Source organism: Musa acuminata, chromosome BXJ3-11 (genome assembly GCF_036884655.1).
Source record: "Musa acuminata AAA Group cultivar baxijiao chromosome BXJ3-11, Cavendish_Baxijiao_AAA, whole genome shotgun sequence".
Taxonomy (NCBI): Eukaryota; Viridiplantae; Streptophyta; class Magnoliopsida; order Zingiberales; family Musaceae; genus Musa; species Musa acuminata.
In genome coordinates this window covers 31,401,188-31,421,835 of record NC_088359.1, presented here as the reverse complement: position 1 = coordinate 31,421,835, position 20,648 = coordinate 31,401,188, and the positions used below count along the sequence as shown (strand labels likewise).

The 20,648-nt window shown below is 42.3% G+C and overlaps 2 protein-coding genes and 1 pseudogene across 6 annotated transcripts; 1 reads left to right on the top strand and 2 right to left on the bottom strand.

The window, feature by feature from the left end:
* Positions 1-1,835: 1,835 nt before the first annotated feature.
* On the bottom strand, positions 1,836-5,634 carry LOC135652158 (probable glutathione S-transferase DHAR1, cytosolic; annotated as a pseudogene).
* A 113-nt stretch (positions 5,635-5,747) lies between these two features.
* Positions 5,748-15,794, bottom strand: LOC135652157 (phragmoplastin interacting protein 1-like). 2 transcript variants are annotated; one of them, XR_010502078.1, is made up of 5 exons: positions 15,225-15,794; positions 14,941-15,103; positions 6,810-6,856; positions 6,017-6,730; positions 5,748-5,922 (listed from the first exon to the last, which is right to left on the bottom strand). XR_010502078.1 is itself a non-coding variant. In XM_065172907.1 (4 exons), the coding sequence occupies exons 1-4, from the start codon at positions 15,689-15,691 to the stop codon at positions 6,241-6,243; spliced, it is 1,167 nt and encodes a 388-aa protein (XP_065028979.1). In that variant the 5' UTR covers positions 15,692-15,794; the 3' UTR covers positions 5,934-6,240. The 2 variants fall into 2 exon arrangements, 1 of the variants encoding a protein (XP_065028979.1); XM_065172907.1 differs by lacking the exon at positions 5,748-5,922 and having other exon boundaries at positions 5,934-6,730.
* A 1,720-nt stretch (positions 15,795-17,514) lies between these two features.
* On the top strand, positions 17,515-19,197 carry LOC135585220 (transcription factor MYB59-like). 4 transcript variants are annotated; one of them, XM_065174272.1, is made up of 4 exons: positions 17,688-17,953; positions 18,130-18,334; positions 18,475-18,604; positions 18,668-19,197. In XM_065174272.1, the coding sequence occupies exons 1-4, from the start codon at positions 17,888-17,890 to the stop codon at positions 19,095-19,097; spliced, it is 831 nt and encodes a 276-aa protein (XP_065030344.1). In that variant the 5' UTR covers positions 17,688-17,887; the 3' UTR covers positions 19,098-19,197. The 4 variants fall into 4 exon arrangements, with proteins under 4 accessions (XP_065030343.1, XP_065030346.1, XP_065030345.1 ...); XM_065174271.1 differs by having other exon boundaries at positions 17,515-17,953; positions 18,475-19,197; XM_065174274.1 differs by having other exon boundaries at positions 17,522-17,953; positions 18,237-18,392; positions 18,475-19,197.
* The last annotated feature ends 1,451 nt before the right edge of the window (positions 19,198-20,648 follow it).

Genomic DNA, 20,648 nt, shown 5'->3' with positions numbered 1-20,648 from the left:
ACGGAGAGCTAACGGCGTCTTCTAACGTCGTTTGCAGACGTGGAAGTTGGGTACTGGATCTCCAACTGGGACCCAGCGTTTCGAGCAGTTGGTGTCGTCGTCGAGGAAGGCGAGGGGAAGTAGTGGGTGAGGAGCGTGCGGGGCCCTTGCTGACGCAACAAACGCGAATTGTGTGATGACACGCGTCTCTCGACCCCTTCCGCGTGGGTTCGTGTTTTAGCTTTCCGAAAGCGGGCGAGCGTTTCACTTTTGTGCCGCCTGTGGAGGGATCGATTACCCCAAGGACTACCTGACCATTTATCGGAGGATAGATCTGGGCCATGTGGGTCCCATCTTCCGAGTAAGGTTTACGCGATCGGGCGCCATCAACAATGGCGTGGCCGCGTCGAACATCGAATCCCGAGCAACAGAGACAAATTCCACGGTCTGCTCATCCTACATTTGCCCCCCGCTTGAGCTAATCGTGATCCAATGGCACACCATCGTGGGGAAGACAGTTGAGCGTAGCAGATCAATGAACCTTTACGTGGTCTTCGGTCAGACCTCTCAAATCTAACACAATTCAAGGCCGAGAGGACAACATAGTCATATCACACCCAACGATTAGATTCCAACAAAGAATTGAATGGTTGACTTTATTCAATCGTACACATGCATACACACATTCATGTATTTGTTTCGAATCAGTAGGTGATATGGAGCTAAAAAGCGACGGATTATAATATGTCAAATTGCTTCGGTCAGTATTATGCTATATAAAGGATATAAATTATATACTAGAGTGTTCGGCAAGCTAATCGGATGACGCTGTTTTTTTTGTCCATGCTATATAAAGGATATAAATTATACACTTGCGTGTTCGGTAAGCTAATCGGGATATGATGCTGTTTTTTTTTTTTTTTTTATGGTGGACATACATTATGATAGACTTGAAATAGATGATATTCGATCATCAACTTCTTTGGCGAACTAATTATATATTATCCCTTATAATTATATCTCCTCAATATTTTAATCGCTAGACATAACAAATTTATATTAAAATCTCTATAATAATGAAAATAAAATATATAACTTCATTTATTATCAATTTTATCAATGAAAACATGAAAACGATGATCAAAACGATAATTTTAATACCTCGGCTATGATTTTGATAGTGACAAATGATGACACCGCTGAGAGCCACATGTGATTATTATGGATGAGAAGAGAGAACGATGATGAAATGTAAGACAAAGGGAGAGGAGGAAGAGGACGATGAAGATGCTGACGCTCTGCATCTGCATCGATGTCGCTAGGTAACCGCTAGGTAACTGCATCAATGTCAACACAAATGTAAAGCAACAAATGGACCACTCAAAATTTGTATCGATGCTAATGCATATGCATAGCGATACCATTTTGCATCTACGTCAATGCTAACAATGTTATAGGGAAGAGCGACATCACTCGACATCTGCATCGGTACCAATACAAATGTAAAACGATACTGCTCTGTATCTGAGCGACGTCGACACAAATGCAAAGCAATGTCACTCTGCATCACCATTGGTACCGTTATCGAACGACACCAACACAAATGTAAAACATAGACATATACGTTATCGTCTTCCTCCTCTCCCTCTATCTCACCTCTCACCATCGCTCTCTCTCATCCAATAATAATGACCCATATGACCCCTAAAGACACTACCATCTACCATCATAAAAACATTAACTAAAATATTAAAATTATCTTTTTATCTATTATTTTTATACTTCTATCGATAAAACTAAGAATAAATAAAGTTAAAAGTTTTACTTTTATAACTATTATGATTCCACCTTAAATTTTTGAGGTCTAGATACCAAAATGCTAAAAAGGTTTGCCTATAAGAGATAATCTGTAGCCATCCGCTTGCCTTCCCCTCAAATCCCACCATCCAATTTATTAAAGCCTCATCCATCTCCGTTGTCCAAATCCAATAAAGGGAAGGGTTATGAATGCTATCATACATACCTCAATCGCAGCAGATGGCCTTATCATTGTGCTAATATAACATGCGTTTTCCCAAGAGTTAATAGCAGCAGTTGAAAGGACGTTAAGCGCATTACAGATTCGACACACTAATTAAAGCAATTCAACCATATTCCTGCTAAAAACTACACAGATCAAGCATTAACTTTTGGTGCCCATCCAGCAATCACGTACTCATCCTTTGCAGGCTTCGTCTTCACAAACGACTCCCGGTTGAAGAGCAGCTGCAGAGATGTCATTACCACAATCAATGGATAAGACGAGCTTCTGATGTCTCATCAACAGTGTTAACAAGATAAATAAGTTCCATCTTATTGTCCAGAGATCAAACAGCAGTTGTAGGTGATTATAACCCCTTAAAGGAGCCCGTCCTAATCATGTTATCGTTCACCTAAGCTTTCTTGCTTTGCAACCAACCTAATGTATCATCAATTTTCCATGTCAGTGGATCACATGAAGGCTGAGTGATCTGAGCGATGAACCATGAATCTTTTTTGTCATCCAGCAATCAGAAATGACCAAAAGAAAAATGTGTCTCAGCATGATTTGTACAGAGTTGGCACTACCATGTTCTGATATGTACTGGATAGATGAATGGTACTATGATATTTTCTATTCCAAGTTGTGGTGAGTAATGCTTCCGCTGATAGGGATAAACAAAATAGAGTTTCATGTGCATTTAAATAAAACAAAACAACTGGGCTGGTCATGGATTTGAAATTCAAATACCATGACAATGTTAGCAAGGCCTAAATTTCAAACACAAAATGCTCTACAGAATTCTAAATAACTTGCAAGCACGTGGTTAAATAATCAAGTTACGCTGCTGCAATCTTCAGAAATGAAACTATAAGGTTCCCGTACATCTGCGACCAACTTGACATAATTATTGTACATAGCATGCTGATCTCCGTGAATACTAATTTATTATAGACGATACTTCAGAAAACTATTTTCCAATCAAGGAGGTGAGAAAACCAAAGCAACTAATCCACTGGTAGACTCCAAAGCAACAAACACAAAGGCCTTGCAGTTCCGTGTAAATCCTTTGAAATGTTGATCTCACAAAAATTGCTAGACTACTCTAGAACACTAATATGCTGGCTTAGTCACACTGGAAATTCAATCTATAAAGATGCTGAATAAGAGAGACACAAAGGTTAAGATTCTATAATCCAGTGTAGAAGATAGAATAGCTTAAAATGGGATGTAAATTGACAGATTAAATGAAAAATATCGGAGAAGTGAACCACACAAGATGAATCCTAACCTGAAATGGTTACCTTCTGCTTTAGCACAACAGTATATGCAGAAAATATCATATTTGAAACTGCAAAAGGAACACCTTAAATGTACCTTAATGTAAGCATGAACTTAGGTAAGATTCTCTGGAACCTTCCATCCTTTGAAATGATCAAGCACAATTTTGAGATGGAACAACTTAGGTGCCAAGCTCAAGTCCACAGCAGATTTGTTCTCGCCATTGACATATGGGCCCTGCCAACAAAAGATATTAACCATGATTTGAAGAATTAGAGAACAATATAATTGAATGAGTTTTAAATGTGGAAATACATCTCCCAGGAAGAACCAACTTCAATTCAACAAACTGGATTGAAAATTTTCATTGTACATGCACGTAGATATGTAGAAACCTAGAAAACATTGAGGCTTCATTACACTCACATGCTGTTTCAGATGCTCATCCAATCCATGTAGCTCATCAACCAGAGCCTGTTCCAACCCATCATTGGCATCCTTGCTTTTCAAGAACTTTATGAAAGAAGAAAATATTTTTGATCCCATGAATGAAATTTGTAAACAAAAATTAACCAGCATTGATACTAAAAGAACCTACATTATGAAACAACTAGCGAGACAAAATCACAAATCTGTTGTCGCACACACCATAATAAAAGGTGTTTCAAACCACTAGCATAATTTTGTACATGAAAACAACAGAATGAAATTAATACAAACACATCGTAAAAAGGCTTATCGGTTTGAGGGGACTCATCTTTCAAATGAAAGAAATGAAAATACTTTCTAGTAAGTTCCCATCAAATTTATTTTTGTTGAACTCAGCGGTGTAGTATCCATATAAACCAATTATCCAACTACTCCTTCCATTGTCATCTGACTAGGGTTCCCTACAAAGTTGTATGGCAGGCAGTTGCAAATGAAGAATTCTGTGCTTGTCTTCCAGACTAAAATTTGCCCCTTTTCTCTCTTCCTTTTATTACTCTTTGTCCATTCTATGGTCTCTATAAATCCTTCGCTAAAACGTCAAAAGTGCTTCCAATCCAAATCAGCTAAAATCTGCATAGAACCGAACAAACCGACCAGTAGATTTGAAACAAGGCCCATTCATTTGTATTTTAATAGTACTTGGTACTGTTTTGTCATCCGACAGCACTTCCCACAAATCGTATCCTAAAGGATATCAATGACAATATAGTGAAGATGCTACAACTATTGTTTGTTCTGCAAATTAAGTAGCAAGGTGTCAAAAGCAGGCAGAGTCCCCTTCCTTATGGCAGGAGGTTTCCAACAAAAGCAATGGAAAACCTAGGGTTTTGAATCAAAAACCATCGGAAGGCCCTCAAAGCACAAATGTGCCTTTCCACATCCATTTCCTGAAGGACCTATTACATCTTCAGTATAAGATGACAAATAAAAAATGCAGCTTCAGGCTTACACTGATGAGTACCCCTGCGGAGCGACAAGCGATGGGTTCGGAAATTTCTCCTCCAAAATTTGGGTGATCACATCCGATTCGGGAGCCCATTTACCATCGTCCAGCTTATACACTGGGACCTTTCCCTCGGGGCTGATTGCCAAGAACCTAAGACAAGATCAAGGATAAGCAACCCCATTTACTTCAAGAACACAAGTTAGAGACCCAACTTTCAGGCAGAAGACCAAATAATTCACCAATCCGGCTTGTTGCTGACGTCGATCAGCTTCGTATCGTAGGGAATCTTCTTCTCCTCCAGCGTCAGAAGAACTCTCTGACTAAAGGGACCTTTTTGACACATCAAATGCAACCCAACAAGAGATCAATGACGAGATATGGAGGTCGAAAGCGCATCAAGAGAGGGATTGAGAAAGAGAGGAGGAGGGTTTACAGTCGCCGAGGGCGTCGGGAGCGCCGACGGCAGCCTTGACGCAGACCTCGGCGGCGACGGCGGCCATTGCCAGCAAGGACGGATCGATGCGAAGGCAGAAAGCCTTGGCGCAGGACGGCGTAGTGGGCAAGGGATGAAGCGAGAGAGGGGAGAGCGGAGAGAGATAGCAACGACGAGCGTCTGCAAGCTAATAAAGAGTTCGGATGTGGTGTTCCTGCGGATCTCATTGGCCAAGTGAAATCGGCGGACGTGGTTCGCGTTGATGGGCGCTTTGCAGTACGTGATGCTCAACAGATATTTCACCTAACCGCCATGTATTGGACTCTGAGCTACCCGTCTTGTAATCAGAACTATCGTGGTCCCACGAATGGATTTGTGTGGGTCCCATAGATTTCCTCCACTAATAAAGAAGGTAGGGAACGATGGTATATCGTGTATGTACACGAATGCATTACTTGATGATTAATGAGAGTAGCATATGAATGATCCAAATATTTGAATGGATATAGGGACAAATATGTTATTTCCACAGTGAAAATGAAAGGAAAACCTCTAAAATTTTTGTTACCAATCATCAGACATCTATCTTGCAAAACAAGTAAAAGGAGAGAAGGGAAAACAATATGGAAAACATTTGCAAAGGTAATAAACATTTGCGAAGGTAATTTATCTCACCAACTCTGCTAGGATGGTCAGCTGGATACACTTATCCAAAAAGTCAACTCACCTAGATTGGCATGTTCCTCTTCCTCGATTCCAGTCTCCGAGGAGACACTGTTAAAGAGTTGTGTTTGCAATCAAGTAATCTAAATAGATCATTTCAGTTGCAAGTAGTAAACGTACAGTGGACAGCTTTGACAAGTTGAACCTTTTTGTACTGAACATTTTTTGGTAGCTCTTCTGCTATGGCTGGAAGCAAGTTAGCTGAATGTGAAACTATAGCAATGAGCTTCTGGTGCTGACAACATTCTGGTAAACACATCCTACAGGAATATTTACCTCAAATCAGAAAACCTCTGCAGAGCAATTCAGTGCACAAGTCCAAACTAGCATTCACAAAAATGGTGATTAATGGATCTACTTATCCATCACTTATTCCTCAACGCCTGCAGATGCACTTTTCTTTGGGCAAGAAGAAGACAGATGGCCAGGAACACCACATACATAGCATGTTCGTCGTTTCTTTTTTGTACTTCCAGCAGTCTTGCTATCCTTATCTTTCTTGAGGATAGGCTTTGAGCTTGACTTTGATTCAACTTCCTTCTTTGGAACTGCACATCTGATTCTAACAGGCCTCTCACAGACAACCTTCTGATCAAGCTTTAATGCGACAGTCAAGGAGGCATTATCAGCAAAGTCAACATGTGCATAGCCTTTAAAATCGCCTGTGGCCTTATCTGTACCAAATCGGATGGATGTGACTTTGCAATCAGAGAAGAGCTTTCTCAAGTCATCTTCTGTTATATCCCATGCAAGGTTCCCTATGTAAATTCTATTATAGCCTTCAACAATTTCGGGAGCAAACTCTGATTTATGAAAACGATTGGACTTGTAAGGTTGTATCTTTAAATAAAATCCACCCCTGAATTTTATTGAAAGCATAGTTAGAAATTGCAAGAGAGAGAGAACAGAACAATGATGACTGCAGGAAAAGTTCTTACATATCAGCACCATCAAGAGCTAGAGCCCTTTTTGCGGCAGCTTCGGTCTGAAAAGGAGCAGCAGTTACCAATGAGAATCTTTTGTCAGTGAATGAGCATGTTAACATGTGTACATCTCACAAATGTATCAGTGCAGACGTGGATTTTATATCAACCACAATTTAACTCAAATGGCTACCATGCAAACAATAGGCGGAACAATGCATCCAAGTCAGTATAACATTGAGGCTAACCCAAAAAGAACACTAGATGAATCCTTGGAGGCATTCCATCAGTAAGATTCATATAGGCAATGAAAGCATAAATCTGACAAAGCAAGAAGTAACCTTGTCACACCAGCAAGCTTTGTACAACTATTGAACAAAAAAGAAACATCGCCCAAATAGAACTTTTAGTTTTTGCATATACATATCTGAAAACTTTTGATTGATGCACATGCCTCCAAATAGTCACAAAATCTGCATGTATGCCCTCTACATGTTTATACAAATTTCAAATACCAGTAAAAAGTTCAGCTTTTACGCAAAATCTAAAACACTTGTAAAGCATCCCACTGACCATACATTCTCCCAGTGAAATACTATCAGACAATTTTCACCTTGCCATTAATTTGACTTCTAAAGATTCTAATTGAGGCAATTCAAAGTAATAAAAAAAACTAAGTAGAAACAGGGCCCCGAGTTGTCATGGACTTAGCTAGAATTGCCTAAGTCGCGATGCACCCTTGCGGTAAAGTCACGAACTTAGCTGAAGTTGCCTAAGCCGTGAAGCACCTTTGAGCCAACACCTCGGACTTAGCTGGGATTGCCTAAGTCACGAGGCTCCCTTGCGACATATGCGTCCGCAAAGGTTCAGTCTAGTTGCAACCTCGTACAGGTCCCGAAGAACCTGTAAAACAAAAGGTTAATTAGATTGAAAACGAGCGACGGACAAGTCCCGACATCTCATAAAGAGGGAAGCTTTACAAGCAATTCAGCAAGCACCTTGAGTGCAAGAGAGAAAAGAGATGAAGGAGAAAACAAGAACTCTAGAAGGTAGAACGAACAGTTACAAGTCCACAAACAACTGCTCACCCGGTGCCGGGCACGAAGGCAAGTTCCCGTCAAGTTAACGTGCGAACTTGTGAAGATTTTTCAACACCCGACAATATACCGAAGCCCCATCCAGCCCTGTGCCACCCGGAGGGTTCCAGGGTGTTGAGATGGCTGATGTTTTGGGCGTTGCAATGGGCTACATTCTGCAGCCCGTGACACGTGAAAACAGAGCCATTTTGGGGCTTTTTGGCCCGACGCGATGAGCAGTCGCACTATAATGTTGCAACCTATTCGAACATGTATTTTTACAAGAAAATACACACAAAACCAAGACAAAACAGGCTGTCATGTCTCTATATAAGCATGCAAAAGCGACAAACGGTTCGTTGAACGAAGTTGTTGCGAATGCGCGACGACCGTTCGTGACATTCTCCCCCACTTAAGCTGTCGACGCCCTCGTCGACGCTTGTGGGTAGTTGTTGATGATTGCTTCTTCATGTCGTAGGGTGTCTTCGGGCTCCCAACTGGCTTCAGTTCGAGGAAGCTTTCGCCACTTCACCAAGTACTCGGTCTGCTCAGCTCCATTAGGTAGCTTTATCTTGCGATCCGTGAGAATTGTTTTAACTCGCTTCTCGTATGAGGCTCTACTGGGGGGTAGCCGAGTTGGAATACTTCGGGAAGCATCTTGCGAATCTGAGTGGTAGGCTTTTAAGTTGCTGGCGTGAAAAACATTGTGAATTTTGAGCCACGCCGGCAGCTACAACCTATATGAAACATTGCCCACCCTACTGATAATTAGGAAGGGCCCTTCATACTTGCGCACCAATCCTTTGTGTACTTTGTTCCTAAAGAATTGGAGTGATGCTGGTTGGAGTTTCACCAACACCAAATCACCAACTTTGAACTCCTACGGTCACCTTCCCAAGTCGGCCTACTTCTTCATCTTTTTGGCAGTCTTTTCCAAGAAAGCCTGCGCAATATCTGCATTTCGATGTCATTCTTTTGCAAAGTGATATGCTGACGAACTACTCCCAATATACCCGATAACCAAGGTGTGAGGAGTCGACGGTAATTGTCCTGTAATGATCTCGAATGAGCTCTTGTTGGACGCAAAGCTCCGCTGCAAGTTATAGGAGAATTGAGCAATGTCCGACAGCTTCACCCATTCTCGTTGGTTGGCACTTACGTAGGGCCGAAGGTAGTGCTCAAGGAGCGAATTTATCCTTTCAGTTTGGTCATCCGTTTGAGGGTGGAGGCTTGTGGAGAAATATACCTTAGACCCCAACAATTTAAATAGCTCAGTCCAGAATCAGGAATTGAGCAATCTCGATCACTGATGATATTGTGCGGGACTCCCCAATACTTCATCACATTCTTTATCATCAACTTAGCCACCTCCTCTACTGAACAGTGTAGGGTTGCAGCAATGAAAGTTGCATACTGTGAAAATTGATAGACCACCACAAGTATTGATCTGAGTCCCACTACTGTCGACAAGCTTGATATGAAGTCCAAGGAAATGCTCTCTCACAACCTTTCTGGTATGGGCAACTGCCCCAAAAGTCCTAACGGCTTCCGCTGCTCCACCTTGTCTTGTTGGCAAGTGAGACACGTTCGAACATATTCCTCTACATCAGTCCCTATCTTCAGCAAGTAGAAGGCCCTCTCCACGAGAGCCAAGGTTCTGTGAATACCTGGATGTCCAACCCAAAGGGAATCATGACACTCTCTTAAGAGTTCACGCCTCAAATTGTCCACTCGAGGAATATAAACCCTATTCCCTTTTGTGTAAATAAATCCCTCCTGGACCTAAAATCGTCGTGTCTTGCCTTCTTTAATGAGTTGCATCAGGGTTACTACTTGGGGATCACCGTACAATCCATACCTGATCCTGGAAAGGAAGTTGGAGTGCAACTGACTTGCTTGGCCTCTGCCCTCCAACTGTATGGCATTCATTTGCTCCACTTTTTGGCTCAATGCATCGGTCACGACATTTGCTTTTCCGAGCTTGTACTCCATTGTCATATTAAACTCAGCCAGGAAGTCCTGCCATCATGTTTGCTTTGGGGAGAGTTTCTTTTGAGTTTAGAAATAGCTCAAAGCGATGTTGTCTTTCCTCAGCACAAATCGTGATCCAAGAATGTAGTACCGCCAAACTCGCAAACAGTGGACCACCGATGTCATCTCCTTCTCGTGCACCGAATACCGCTGTTCGATCTCATTGAGCTTGCGGCTCTCGTAGGCCATCAGATAACCCTCCTGCATGAGTACTCCCCCAATAACGAAGTCTGAAGCATCTGTATGGACTCCCCGTAGTCCGACAATTTGAGCATCGGTTCTTCCAACACAGTAGCTTTTAGATCTTGGAATGCCGCTTCACGTTTGTCAGACCATCTCCAAGGCTGCTCCTTCAGCAACTCCATTAGTGGAGTTGCGCGCTTCGAATACCCTGCTATTAAGCACCGATGGTAGTTGACAAAACCAAGGAAGGATCTTAGCTCTGACACCTTCTTTAGAGTTTGTCATTCCGCAACAGCTTGCACCTTTGATTTATCCATACGATTCGATGCCCTAAGAATAAGATCTCAATTTGAGCAAAGTAGCACTTCTCCCTTTTCACAAACAAAGTATTCTCCCTAAGAACCTTAAAGATTGTCCGAAAGTGCTCGACATGCTCCTCGAGCGTTTAACTATAGACGACGATATCGTCCAAGTAGACAACCACAAACTTAACCAAATACTCTTTGAATAGCTGGTTCATAAGACTGCAGAACGTGGCCGGAGCGTTGGTTAAGTCGAAAGGCATCACCAAGAACTTAAATGCTGCGTACTTGGTCATGCAGGTACTCTTCGCTTCGTCGCCTTCAACAATGCGCACCTGCCAGAACCCCAACCGAAGGTTGAGTTTGGAGAAATACTTTGCTTTGCCCAATTAGTCGAACAAGTTCGCAATGAGCGGGATGGGATACTTATTCTTCACCGTCACTTTGTTGAGGGCTCGATAATCGACGCATAGTCGAAGGCTCCCATCTTGTTTCTTTTGGAAGAAAACTAGAGCTCCGAAAGGTGCTTTGGAACTCCGGATGAGACCACCGCTTAGTAGTTCACCTAACTACTTTCTGAGCTCTGCCAACTCTAGAGGGGGCATGCGGTATGGTGGTCTCACTGGAGGCTTCACTCTTGGCTCCAGCTCGATATGATAATCAACGCTTCTGCGTGGCGGCAGAGTCTTCGGTAACTCGAGTGGCATAACGTCTATGAACTCCTTCAGAACGTTAGCCACCACAACAGGTTCATGAATAGCCTCCTCGTCGAGTGGCTCTAGCTTCATAGCAGTCACGAATGTTAATTCGCCTTTTTATACCCCATTCTTCAGTTATAATGCTGATATCTGTTGGGATTTCCTGGTTCCTCTCCAAGGGAACCACACAAGGGTCGTCACCTCCCATCATACATAGGGAGTTTAGGAACGGATTGGCACCAACTTCGCCGCGTGCATGAACTCCATTCCAAGAATCACTTGGAAGTCGTCCAATGGCACTGCCATCATGTTGGTGCTCCCGCTCCATGTTCTGATCTTAATGGGAACTCCCTTTACCAACCCGGAGATTTGCTTGGCCTCCGAGTTCACCACCTTCATTCGACTTGGGTTCTTATCCAAGATCAGCCCAAGTCGCTTTGCTTCTCGGTCGGCAATAAAGTTGTGGGTAACACCCGTGTCCACCATCGCACGAGTCGTTTGGCCATTGAGCTTAATGTCTACGTACATCAGCTCGCTGCTTCCTGCTTTTTGTGGCCTTGTCTTCATGTTCTCCCCCACTTGACCCCGCATAGCGTTCAACAAACGCATTACTCCCATCCGGGGTCCTTGCGACTCCTCATCGTCGCTGTTGGATTTTGAACTACTCGAACTAAGAGCGACAATCTTACCCTTGTCCAATTTTGGAGGATGGATAAAAGTTGTTAAGGCATTAAGTGCTTGTTTCTGTGTGCACTCTCTCACCATGTGCGACCCTTCGCACAAGAAGCATCCACCAGGTTTTGGGGCCTTGCCTTTTGAGCTTAGCCCTTTATGAGAACTCTTCTTCCTTTATTCGCCCCCGGGCTCCTTCCCTCGAGAATATTTTGGGAGGTAATTTCCTGAAGATTGTTTCCTTTTTCCCGGGCCCTCAAAGGTAACAAAGTCGGTGAGCCTTTCTACAACAGCAATTGCCTCGATCACATCGGTGACATTCCTTTAATGCAGTTCTTGTTGAGCCCAAGGCTTCAAACCATCAATGAAGCTGAACAACTTATCCTTCTCGGACATATCCTGTATGTCCAACATTAGTGCAGAAAATTGCTTCACGTAATCTCGAATAAAAGTACTTTGGCAGAGTTGTCTTAGTTTCCTCCTTACGACGAACTCTGTGTTCTCAGGTAGAAACTAAGTTCTCAACTCCCGCTTTAAGTCCTCCCATATGTTCATCCGACACTGACCTTGTTGGATCTCCTCCCAACGGGTTCGCCATCAAAGTTTTGCATCCTCATTCAAATACATGGTAGCTATCAAAACTTTGGTTTCTTCAGAATTAGGTCTTGTAGCTTGAAAGTATTTTTCCATGTCGAACAGGAAATTCTCAAGCTCTTTAGCATCTCTGGCACCTCCATAATAATGCGACTCGGGTGCCCTTAAGTTTTGTGACAATTCAAAGCGGGTGTTGCTCCCTCCCGCATTTAGTGCCCTTGTGAGTGCTTTCACTCTAGAAGTGAGTCTTTAGTATTGTCCATCAGTCGATCAACTAGGGCCTCAACCTTAATGATTCGGGATTCAGCTTCTTCTTGTGAGCTCTTTACCCCAAGAAGCCTTCGTTGGCCTTGGTAGAGTTCCTCCAAGCTCGCTTCAAGAACATCCAAGCGGGTTTCCGCCGCTGTGAGTCTCTCCTTATGGCTCTTCTTCCCGGTTGGCGCTCCAGATTGCGCCTCCTCCGCTTGCGGAGAATAGCCAATTTCTCGCTCATCATGTTCGTTGTCACGATCCTCCAAAGCGACTCCAATGACATGAGATCGAGTTTGCACTTACAAACAACCTGCGACTGCTTGGGGTAAAGGTCCGGCTTGCCCCGCCTTTTGCTCGATTCGCCACGATGCTTGGCCATGACGAGATTACGAAGTTGCTTTGCTGCTCGCTCGAATTGCTTGCTTGCTCGCTCCGATACCACAATGTCACGAACTTAGCTGGAATTACCTAAGTCGTGAGGCACCTTTGCGGTAAAGTCACGAACTTAGCTGAAGTTTCCTAAGTCGCGAAACACCCTTGCGCCAACACCTCGGACTTAGTTGGGATTGCCTAAGTCATGAGGTGCCCTTGAGACATATACGTCTACAAAGGCTCAGCCTAGTTGCAACCTCGTACAGGTCCCGAATGACCTGTAAAACAGAAAGTTAATTAGATTGAAAACGAGAGACGGACAAGTCCCGACGTCTCGCGAAGAGGGAAGCTTTACAAGCAATTCAGCAAACACCTTGAGTGCAAGAGAGAAAAGAGAGGAAGGAGAAAACAAGGACCTTAGAAGGTAGAACGAACAGTTGTAAGTACACAAACAACTACTCAATGGGTGTCGGGCGCGAAAGCAAGCTTCCCATCAAGTTAACGTGCGAACTTATGAAGATTTTTCAACGCCCGACAATATATCGAAGCCCTATGCAGCCCTGTGCCACCTGGGGGGTTCCAGGGTGCTGAGATGGCTGATGTTTTGGGCACTGCAACAGGCTGCAAAAAGCAGCCCGTGACACGCGAAAATGGAGTCATTTTGGGGCTTTTTGGCCCGGCGCGGTGAGCGGTCGCACTGTAACGCTGCAACCTATTCAAACATGTATTTTTACAAGTAAAAACACACAAAACCAAGGCAAAACAGGCTGCCATGTCTCTGTAAAAGTATGCAAAAGCGACGAACGATTCGTAGAACGAAGTTGTTGCGAGTGCGCGAAGATCGTTCGTGACAGAGTGGTTAAAATGATAATGGTAGCTTTAAAAAGATATACATGCTAAAGGCAAACTTTCCCTGGTATGTATGGCTTGAAAGATGTAAACAATGAAACACAACTAAAGATTACTTATTTACAAAAGCAATGGAATACTCAGCAGATTCCACGTTTTTTTTTTTCTCGTCCAACCTTGCTACAGTGATCTATGTGCAAGTTTCTGTTGACAATGTCACTTCTATGGGCATGATTTACCATGAAAACATTCCAATGGGCACATAACTTCTATGTACTTATTTTCCATGGCAAGGACAAAAAGAGGATCCAATAATCATCAAATACTCCAAAAGTAGAGGAGCTAGCATCTTGACAATATTCATTCGATGCATCTTTCTCATGCTAACATATGTTGGATAACAAAATATATAATTCAGCATGGTTGTCTAACAATTGAAGTCAACTTAAAGATGCAAGAAAGTTTTGCAAAGTTATAACCGAAGTACAAACACATCTGCTATCACTTTTGTACACCTGAAACTATTGAATAACGACCTGCATGATAGAAGACACAATGATATTTTCCATAAACCACCATATTATAAAGAACACACAACACAAATATAAGACACAAAGTCCAATAGTGCAACAAAATGCAGCCCGATACAAATTGCAGAACCAATACAAAAAGTCCGATGTAATTCAGCTTAGTTGTCTTAGCAGTTCAAATCAGATTGTAGAAGCAAGAACGTTTTGTTAAGTTATAAAACCAGTGCAGAGAATGCATTTACTAGCAATCATTGGACACCTAAAACTATTGAACAATGACCTACATATTTTTTCCACAAATATGACAAACATAGTCCAATATGTGCAACACAAAGAAGCCCGATACAAAGTGCAGAACCAGTACAAGTTGACCATGCATCTCATGGCTAACAAGAATCATCGTTCTGTTACATATCAGATAAATTGGCAGAAATCAGGATACAAATTTAATATCAATTCAGGAGAAAAGGCACATATATCAGAAACTAGTTGACTTAGACCATGCAAACTGAAATAAATCGACTTAGAACAAATATATCCAGTCATTTTAGCAAATCCAATATTGAAAAGTTAGGGTTTAAGCCGACCTTGAAAGTGAGGATGGCGATGCCCCTGAACTTTCCGCTCTCAGGAAATGTCATGCAGTCCATCTCGGTCACAGTACCACAACCCTCAAAGAAGCTCCTGATATCATCCTCAGACGAGTAATAGGGTATGCCACCAACATAAACCTTCTTCGCATTATGTCCACTGCTTAATAGACAACCAAACTTAGTAGGAGCACCGAATCGAACAGCTTTAGGGCTATCACATCAAGAACAAATCTTTTCAAAGCAAAGATCGGATTTAGAATGAGGGTGTTCGATCGCACCTCTGCTCGAGGTTGCTCGCCTCCGCTGTCCCTTTCTCGCCGCAGTCCACATCTGCGGTCTCACGTTCCTCCCCGTGGCCTTTGTTATGCTCCTGGTCCTTCTTCCGCCTCTCCTTCTTCCTTTCCTTTCTCTTCTTTCTTGCGCTCCCCTCTTGGCCGTTCTCTACGGACTCCTCCGCGACACCACCGCCACCCCCATCTCTTTTCCTTTTCCTGCTCTTCTGCTGCTCATTCGAATCACCGGGTGGAGGGCCCGCATCGTTGTTTTCGTCGCCCTCCTCGGCTCTATGGGAGGGCTTCTTCCGCCGCTTGGGTCGCTTCTTGGACTTGGAGCTTAAGACACTCTTAATGGTCTGCAACTCCTGGCTGACGTCCTCGCTCGGGGCGGTGCTCTGTGTGGCGCTCGACTGGGACTCCGCGAGGAGGTCTCTCAGCTTCTGCTTGAGCTTCTTGTTCGAGAGGACCATCGGAGGAGAATAGCCACACGAGCGAGAGGGAAGGCGAAGGCGAAACAGATTGGGCGGCGGCGGCGCGGCAAACCACAGAAGCTTTGCTCGGTAAAGAAGGAATGGCCGAATAGGGCCGGAAAAAGAAGCCGAACCGTAACGAATGGGCTTTTATGGGTAGTTTGAGCCCGGCCCAAATTGATGGATTCATTTCTCCACATTGTGTTATTATTCTATAAACATTCACATTAATGAGGATCAAATTTTAATGAACAGTGTATGTTTCTTTTTTGGGCGATTTTCCTGAAAAATCTCTCTGACGAATTACTCTCATTTTTTATTTTTCTCGAATAATATCTTATTTCAAATAATACGATAATATCTTTCATGATGGAGTAGTCTAAGTGGATGATGGAGTAGTCTTAGTGAATGGATCGATCTGTATAATTATATAGTCCAATCGATATGGTCTACACAATAGTTTGATTATTCAAGCGAGAATCGAAAATCGATCCATTACATTGTTTTGACTATAATAATAAAAATATTATAAAACACTATAAATTATCTAAATAAACTCCTAACAAACAATCAAATTAACTATAAGTCTAAGAATTTGATGTCATAATAATTTATAAGCAATGTATAATATATATATATATATATATATATATATATATATATATATATATATATCTCGCTTATAGTACTTTTTAATAGCTTTTTTAACAAAAAATTTTTAATACTATTGAAGAACAATATAAGTCTAATCAAAATGCGTTACGATTTTGATATATATGATTACAAAATCATCTAAATGAGAATCACAAATTAGCATTATTTTACTCATCATAACAAGAATACCTATACTTAAAAATATTTTAAATCACCCTCAATCTATGGTATACACTTGGATTAGTGCACTTTATGGATCGATCCATACAATATATCCGAAATGGATGGAAATAGTATCATCGAAAACGATAATAGGTATTTTTAGTATTATTTAAAATAGTAGATAATTTGAAAATAAAAATAAAAACATGAAGCACCTTTGAGAAAAAAAAAGGACTTTTCTAAGAAATTTATATCTGTTTTTATTATTAAAATTTGATATGTTGATTTCTTATTATTTTGCCTTGTGTCACTTAATCATTGATTAGATGAATGGACCAATTGGATATAGTCCAACCAATGCAACTGGTTGGATCATATATTTAATTAAAATATATAAATTAATATTATATATATAATTAAAAAAGTAAATACTTTAATTATATAAAAATGAGATAAAAAAAATAAAATATATATTATAAATATAAATATTTATCTACATGAGTCTAATCCAAAATAACAGTGTATAAGAAAGAAACAAACAGATGATTCTGGGAATGGAGAGATGGCCTTCAAGAATCACAACAGTCCAGTCTCCTCCTTCCGTTCGTCCGGCCGTCCTTCCTCTTCGACATTGCAGCAGCGGATTCGATGCCTTTTCCGGGTTCCTAAAGGCACGGCCACCACCGAAGAGACAAAGGCGGGGAGGTCGGTCCGGTCAGGTGCTTCTGCGGTGCTCCTCCAAACGGTGCCTTCCAACACACGCCCCGACAATCTATTTGCTCTCTCAGAAACCGATTAACCCGTCGGAATATTTATCTGCAGCAACTCAGACGGCTCTTCCTTTTCCCTAAAGCCACACCACAACGTTTATGTGATTTCCCGTACAATAATCAACGTGGGATGCCGATACGTCCCATCTCAGTCGCGTTAAGCACGCATTTCATGGACTGGATCGGCATTTCTGAACGTGGAATCGAGGTCTGACTTCTAGATGATGAGCGTACCATGTCTCCGGACGCAGACAAGGAAGTCCGACATCTAATTGGAATGGTGACTTCCACGTCATGCCGCCTCATCTTTTGGATCTTTGGAGGCTCGAGTGTTCCATTGCTTTGGCGTTCACAGAATATACTACGGTTTAGGTAGCGTGTCAACCTCGCTGTCATGGCACTCTCCAGTTCTATCGTTTCCTTCGAGTCGGTGCACGCACTAAAACTCCGGGATGTTGACACGATTCAGTACGGTCGTTTGACGCGATCGGCGGCCTCCGATCTTATTTAGGGATGTTGATGTCTGCAGAGAGCTCAACAAGATGAACGCAGTGCAACCATCGTACCCGGCGAGCTCGAGCTTACAGCTGCTGGCTGCCAATGGAAGTTGATGTACGTAGCAAGTCCCTCGAGTGGAGCTCCGAAGATTGACGCGGACAGTGGAGCTAAAGAACAGGTACGGCATCGATTATGATAGGGCGAAACCAACTTCTTCTGAGTCGAGAAATGGCTATATTAGTCAGCACTCGGCACTGCAACATGAGGATGGTGCTGGGTGATTGGCCTCTAGTTTGTGGCTTCCACGATCCACAAATATATTAGCAAGCTAAAGGCGCCTCCAAAATCATGCAGTGGATTAGCATCCACTATCCACTAGAGGTTAACGAGCTGCCGCCATGGAATCAGACGAGTGCAGGAATCAGCCATGACATCACCTCCGTCTATATATGTGAAAGCAGGGGAAGACGACGGGAGAAGAAGGGCGAGGTTAGCTATGGCGCCCAAGGCGGAGGAGATACGGAAGGGGCCGTGGACGGAGCAGGAGGACTCGCTACTGGTACGCTATGTGCGCTTGTTCGGTGAGCGTCGGTGGGATTGCTTGGCCAAGGTGTCAGGTTTGAGCTGTGGCGGGGGACCTGTGTGATGCTTGGGAGTTCCGTGCTTAACCCTGCATGCATGCATGGCTTCGTGTTGTAGGTCTTAACAGGACAGGGAAGAGCTGCAGGTTGCGTTGGGTCAACTACCTTCACCCCGACCTCATACACGGCCGCATGACCCCCGAGGAAGAACACCTCGTGCTCGACCTCCACGCCAAGTGGGGCAACAGGTTTGGCCTCCAACCCTACTCTTCCTCCTCCAACTATATGAACACACAGTGTACGATCCGCAGGTGGTCTCGGATTGCCCGGTGCCTTCCGGGACGCACCGACAACGAGATCAAGAACTACTGGAGGACGCATATGAGGAGGAAGGCGCAAGAGCGGAAGACGAGCGCGTCCCCGTCGTCGTCGTCGTCCTCCTCCTCCTCCTCCTCCTCCTCCTCCTCCTCGTCGTGTTCACCAGCAGCAGCGGCACAAGGTGTGGTGCAGAGTGAAGGGGTGAAGGTATACAGCATGGACGAGATATGGGATGAGATCGCTGCCGCGGACTCGGTCAGTGGGTTGACCGCCGAAGAAAGCGGTTTGGCATGTCCTCCATTGCCCTGTCCAATGTGGGAGGACTGCTCTGAGTCACTGTGGAAGGTAGATGATGAGTACAAGATGGCCACAGTACTACCTGTGGATGATCTCATGATCTCCGACTTCCACTACAGTGACTAGTTAATGAGAAGGAGTGGCTTTAGTTAATCCTTTCTCTTCTACTCTCCATTGCTGAGATGGTTTGTAACACAATCTAGCTTTATTAATAATAATGTCTCTTGATAAAGATCAAGCATGTGGAATGGAATGGAATACTTATCCATAAATCCTCTAAAATGAATATGGTAGTTCAGAAACATTATGTTATAGCCTAATATGATACAAAGTTATATATATATATATATATATATATATATATATATATATATATATATATATATATATATATATATATATATATATATATATATATATATATATATATATATATATATATATATATATATATATATATATATATATATATATATATATATGGATGATTAGAAAAAGAAGCATGTCAACTATCTCTGTAAATGTTAGTAATATTCATTAATATTTGTGAGTTTGAATCACTGATAAATACTTACTAATTATATATATAATAAACTTGTTTAAATTTTTTTGCTTTTAATATAAAACTAAATCACCATGCAATATGATTAAGCTTTCGTTCGAAAGACAAAACCCAACAATAAATGAGGTCAAAAGAAACTTTGTGTCGAAATATCATATAATAGGCTCGAAAGAAGACTGTATTACCGAGAGAATAATAAAAAAATTAATAATATAAATATAAATATAGATAATTAATTGACATAACATTATGTGTCCATATCTAGAGAAGAAATTAAAATCTTTCACGATCGAGAATAATAAGATGTAAGGAACAAAATGGTCTCTTGAATTAGCAAGTCTAAAACTTGTTGCATATCGAAGAACTTTTTATTTTTTTTGTGTATCAAAACTTTGATATCGATAGAGTTTCTTTTCATGATCGATATACTTATTTTTTGAATCTAAAAATACTAAAGCTAAATCGATATTTACGCGAATGATTTGAAATTCTTTAGATAAACGAAAATGATAAAATTGCTCCTTTACCACCTTAGATATCAATATTCAATTCTTAGATATAAAGTTGTAGACATTAATCATCCCCAAACCCTCTATTAATCCTAACCTTAGCAAGGCTATTAGCCAATGCTTGGGCTAAATCTGGTCTGTAGTAGTGTGTTTGGCACTCCTTTGTTGGCAGCACAAAACCATGGCTGTAACTGATGCATCCATGCATGCACTTTCATTTAGTCCCCACTTATACTACTCGGAGAAGAGACGGACGGTGAGAGGATACAGAGTGAGACTCGAGAAGGACTTCCACGAACTGCTCTCTGACGAAGGAACAGGATCGAGGGGGAAGAACTAGGGGGAAGAACATGGTTGCAGAAAAGAAAAGACAAGTTGGGGAATAGGAGACACTGGTTCTGATCAGCCACCAAGAACAAACAGTGATAAGGAAATGCACCACACCCGAAAGCTTTCAGGCCTTGTAATTCTAGTGGCTGTCGAACTGCTGCTGTGTTTTCTTAGCATTATCTTCTGACTAGTTTAGAGCTAGTGCTTCATCACCGGACAAGACGGAGGTCGCAATTCTATTTCTGTTGATGCATAGTAACCCAAACAGTGATCGAA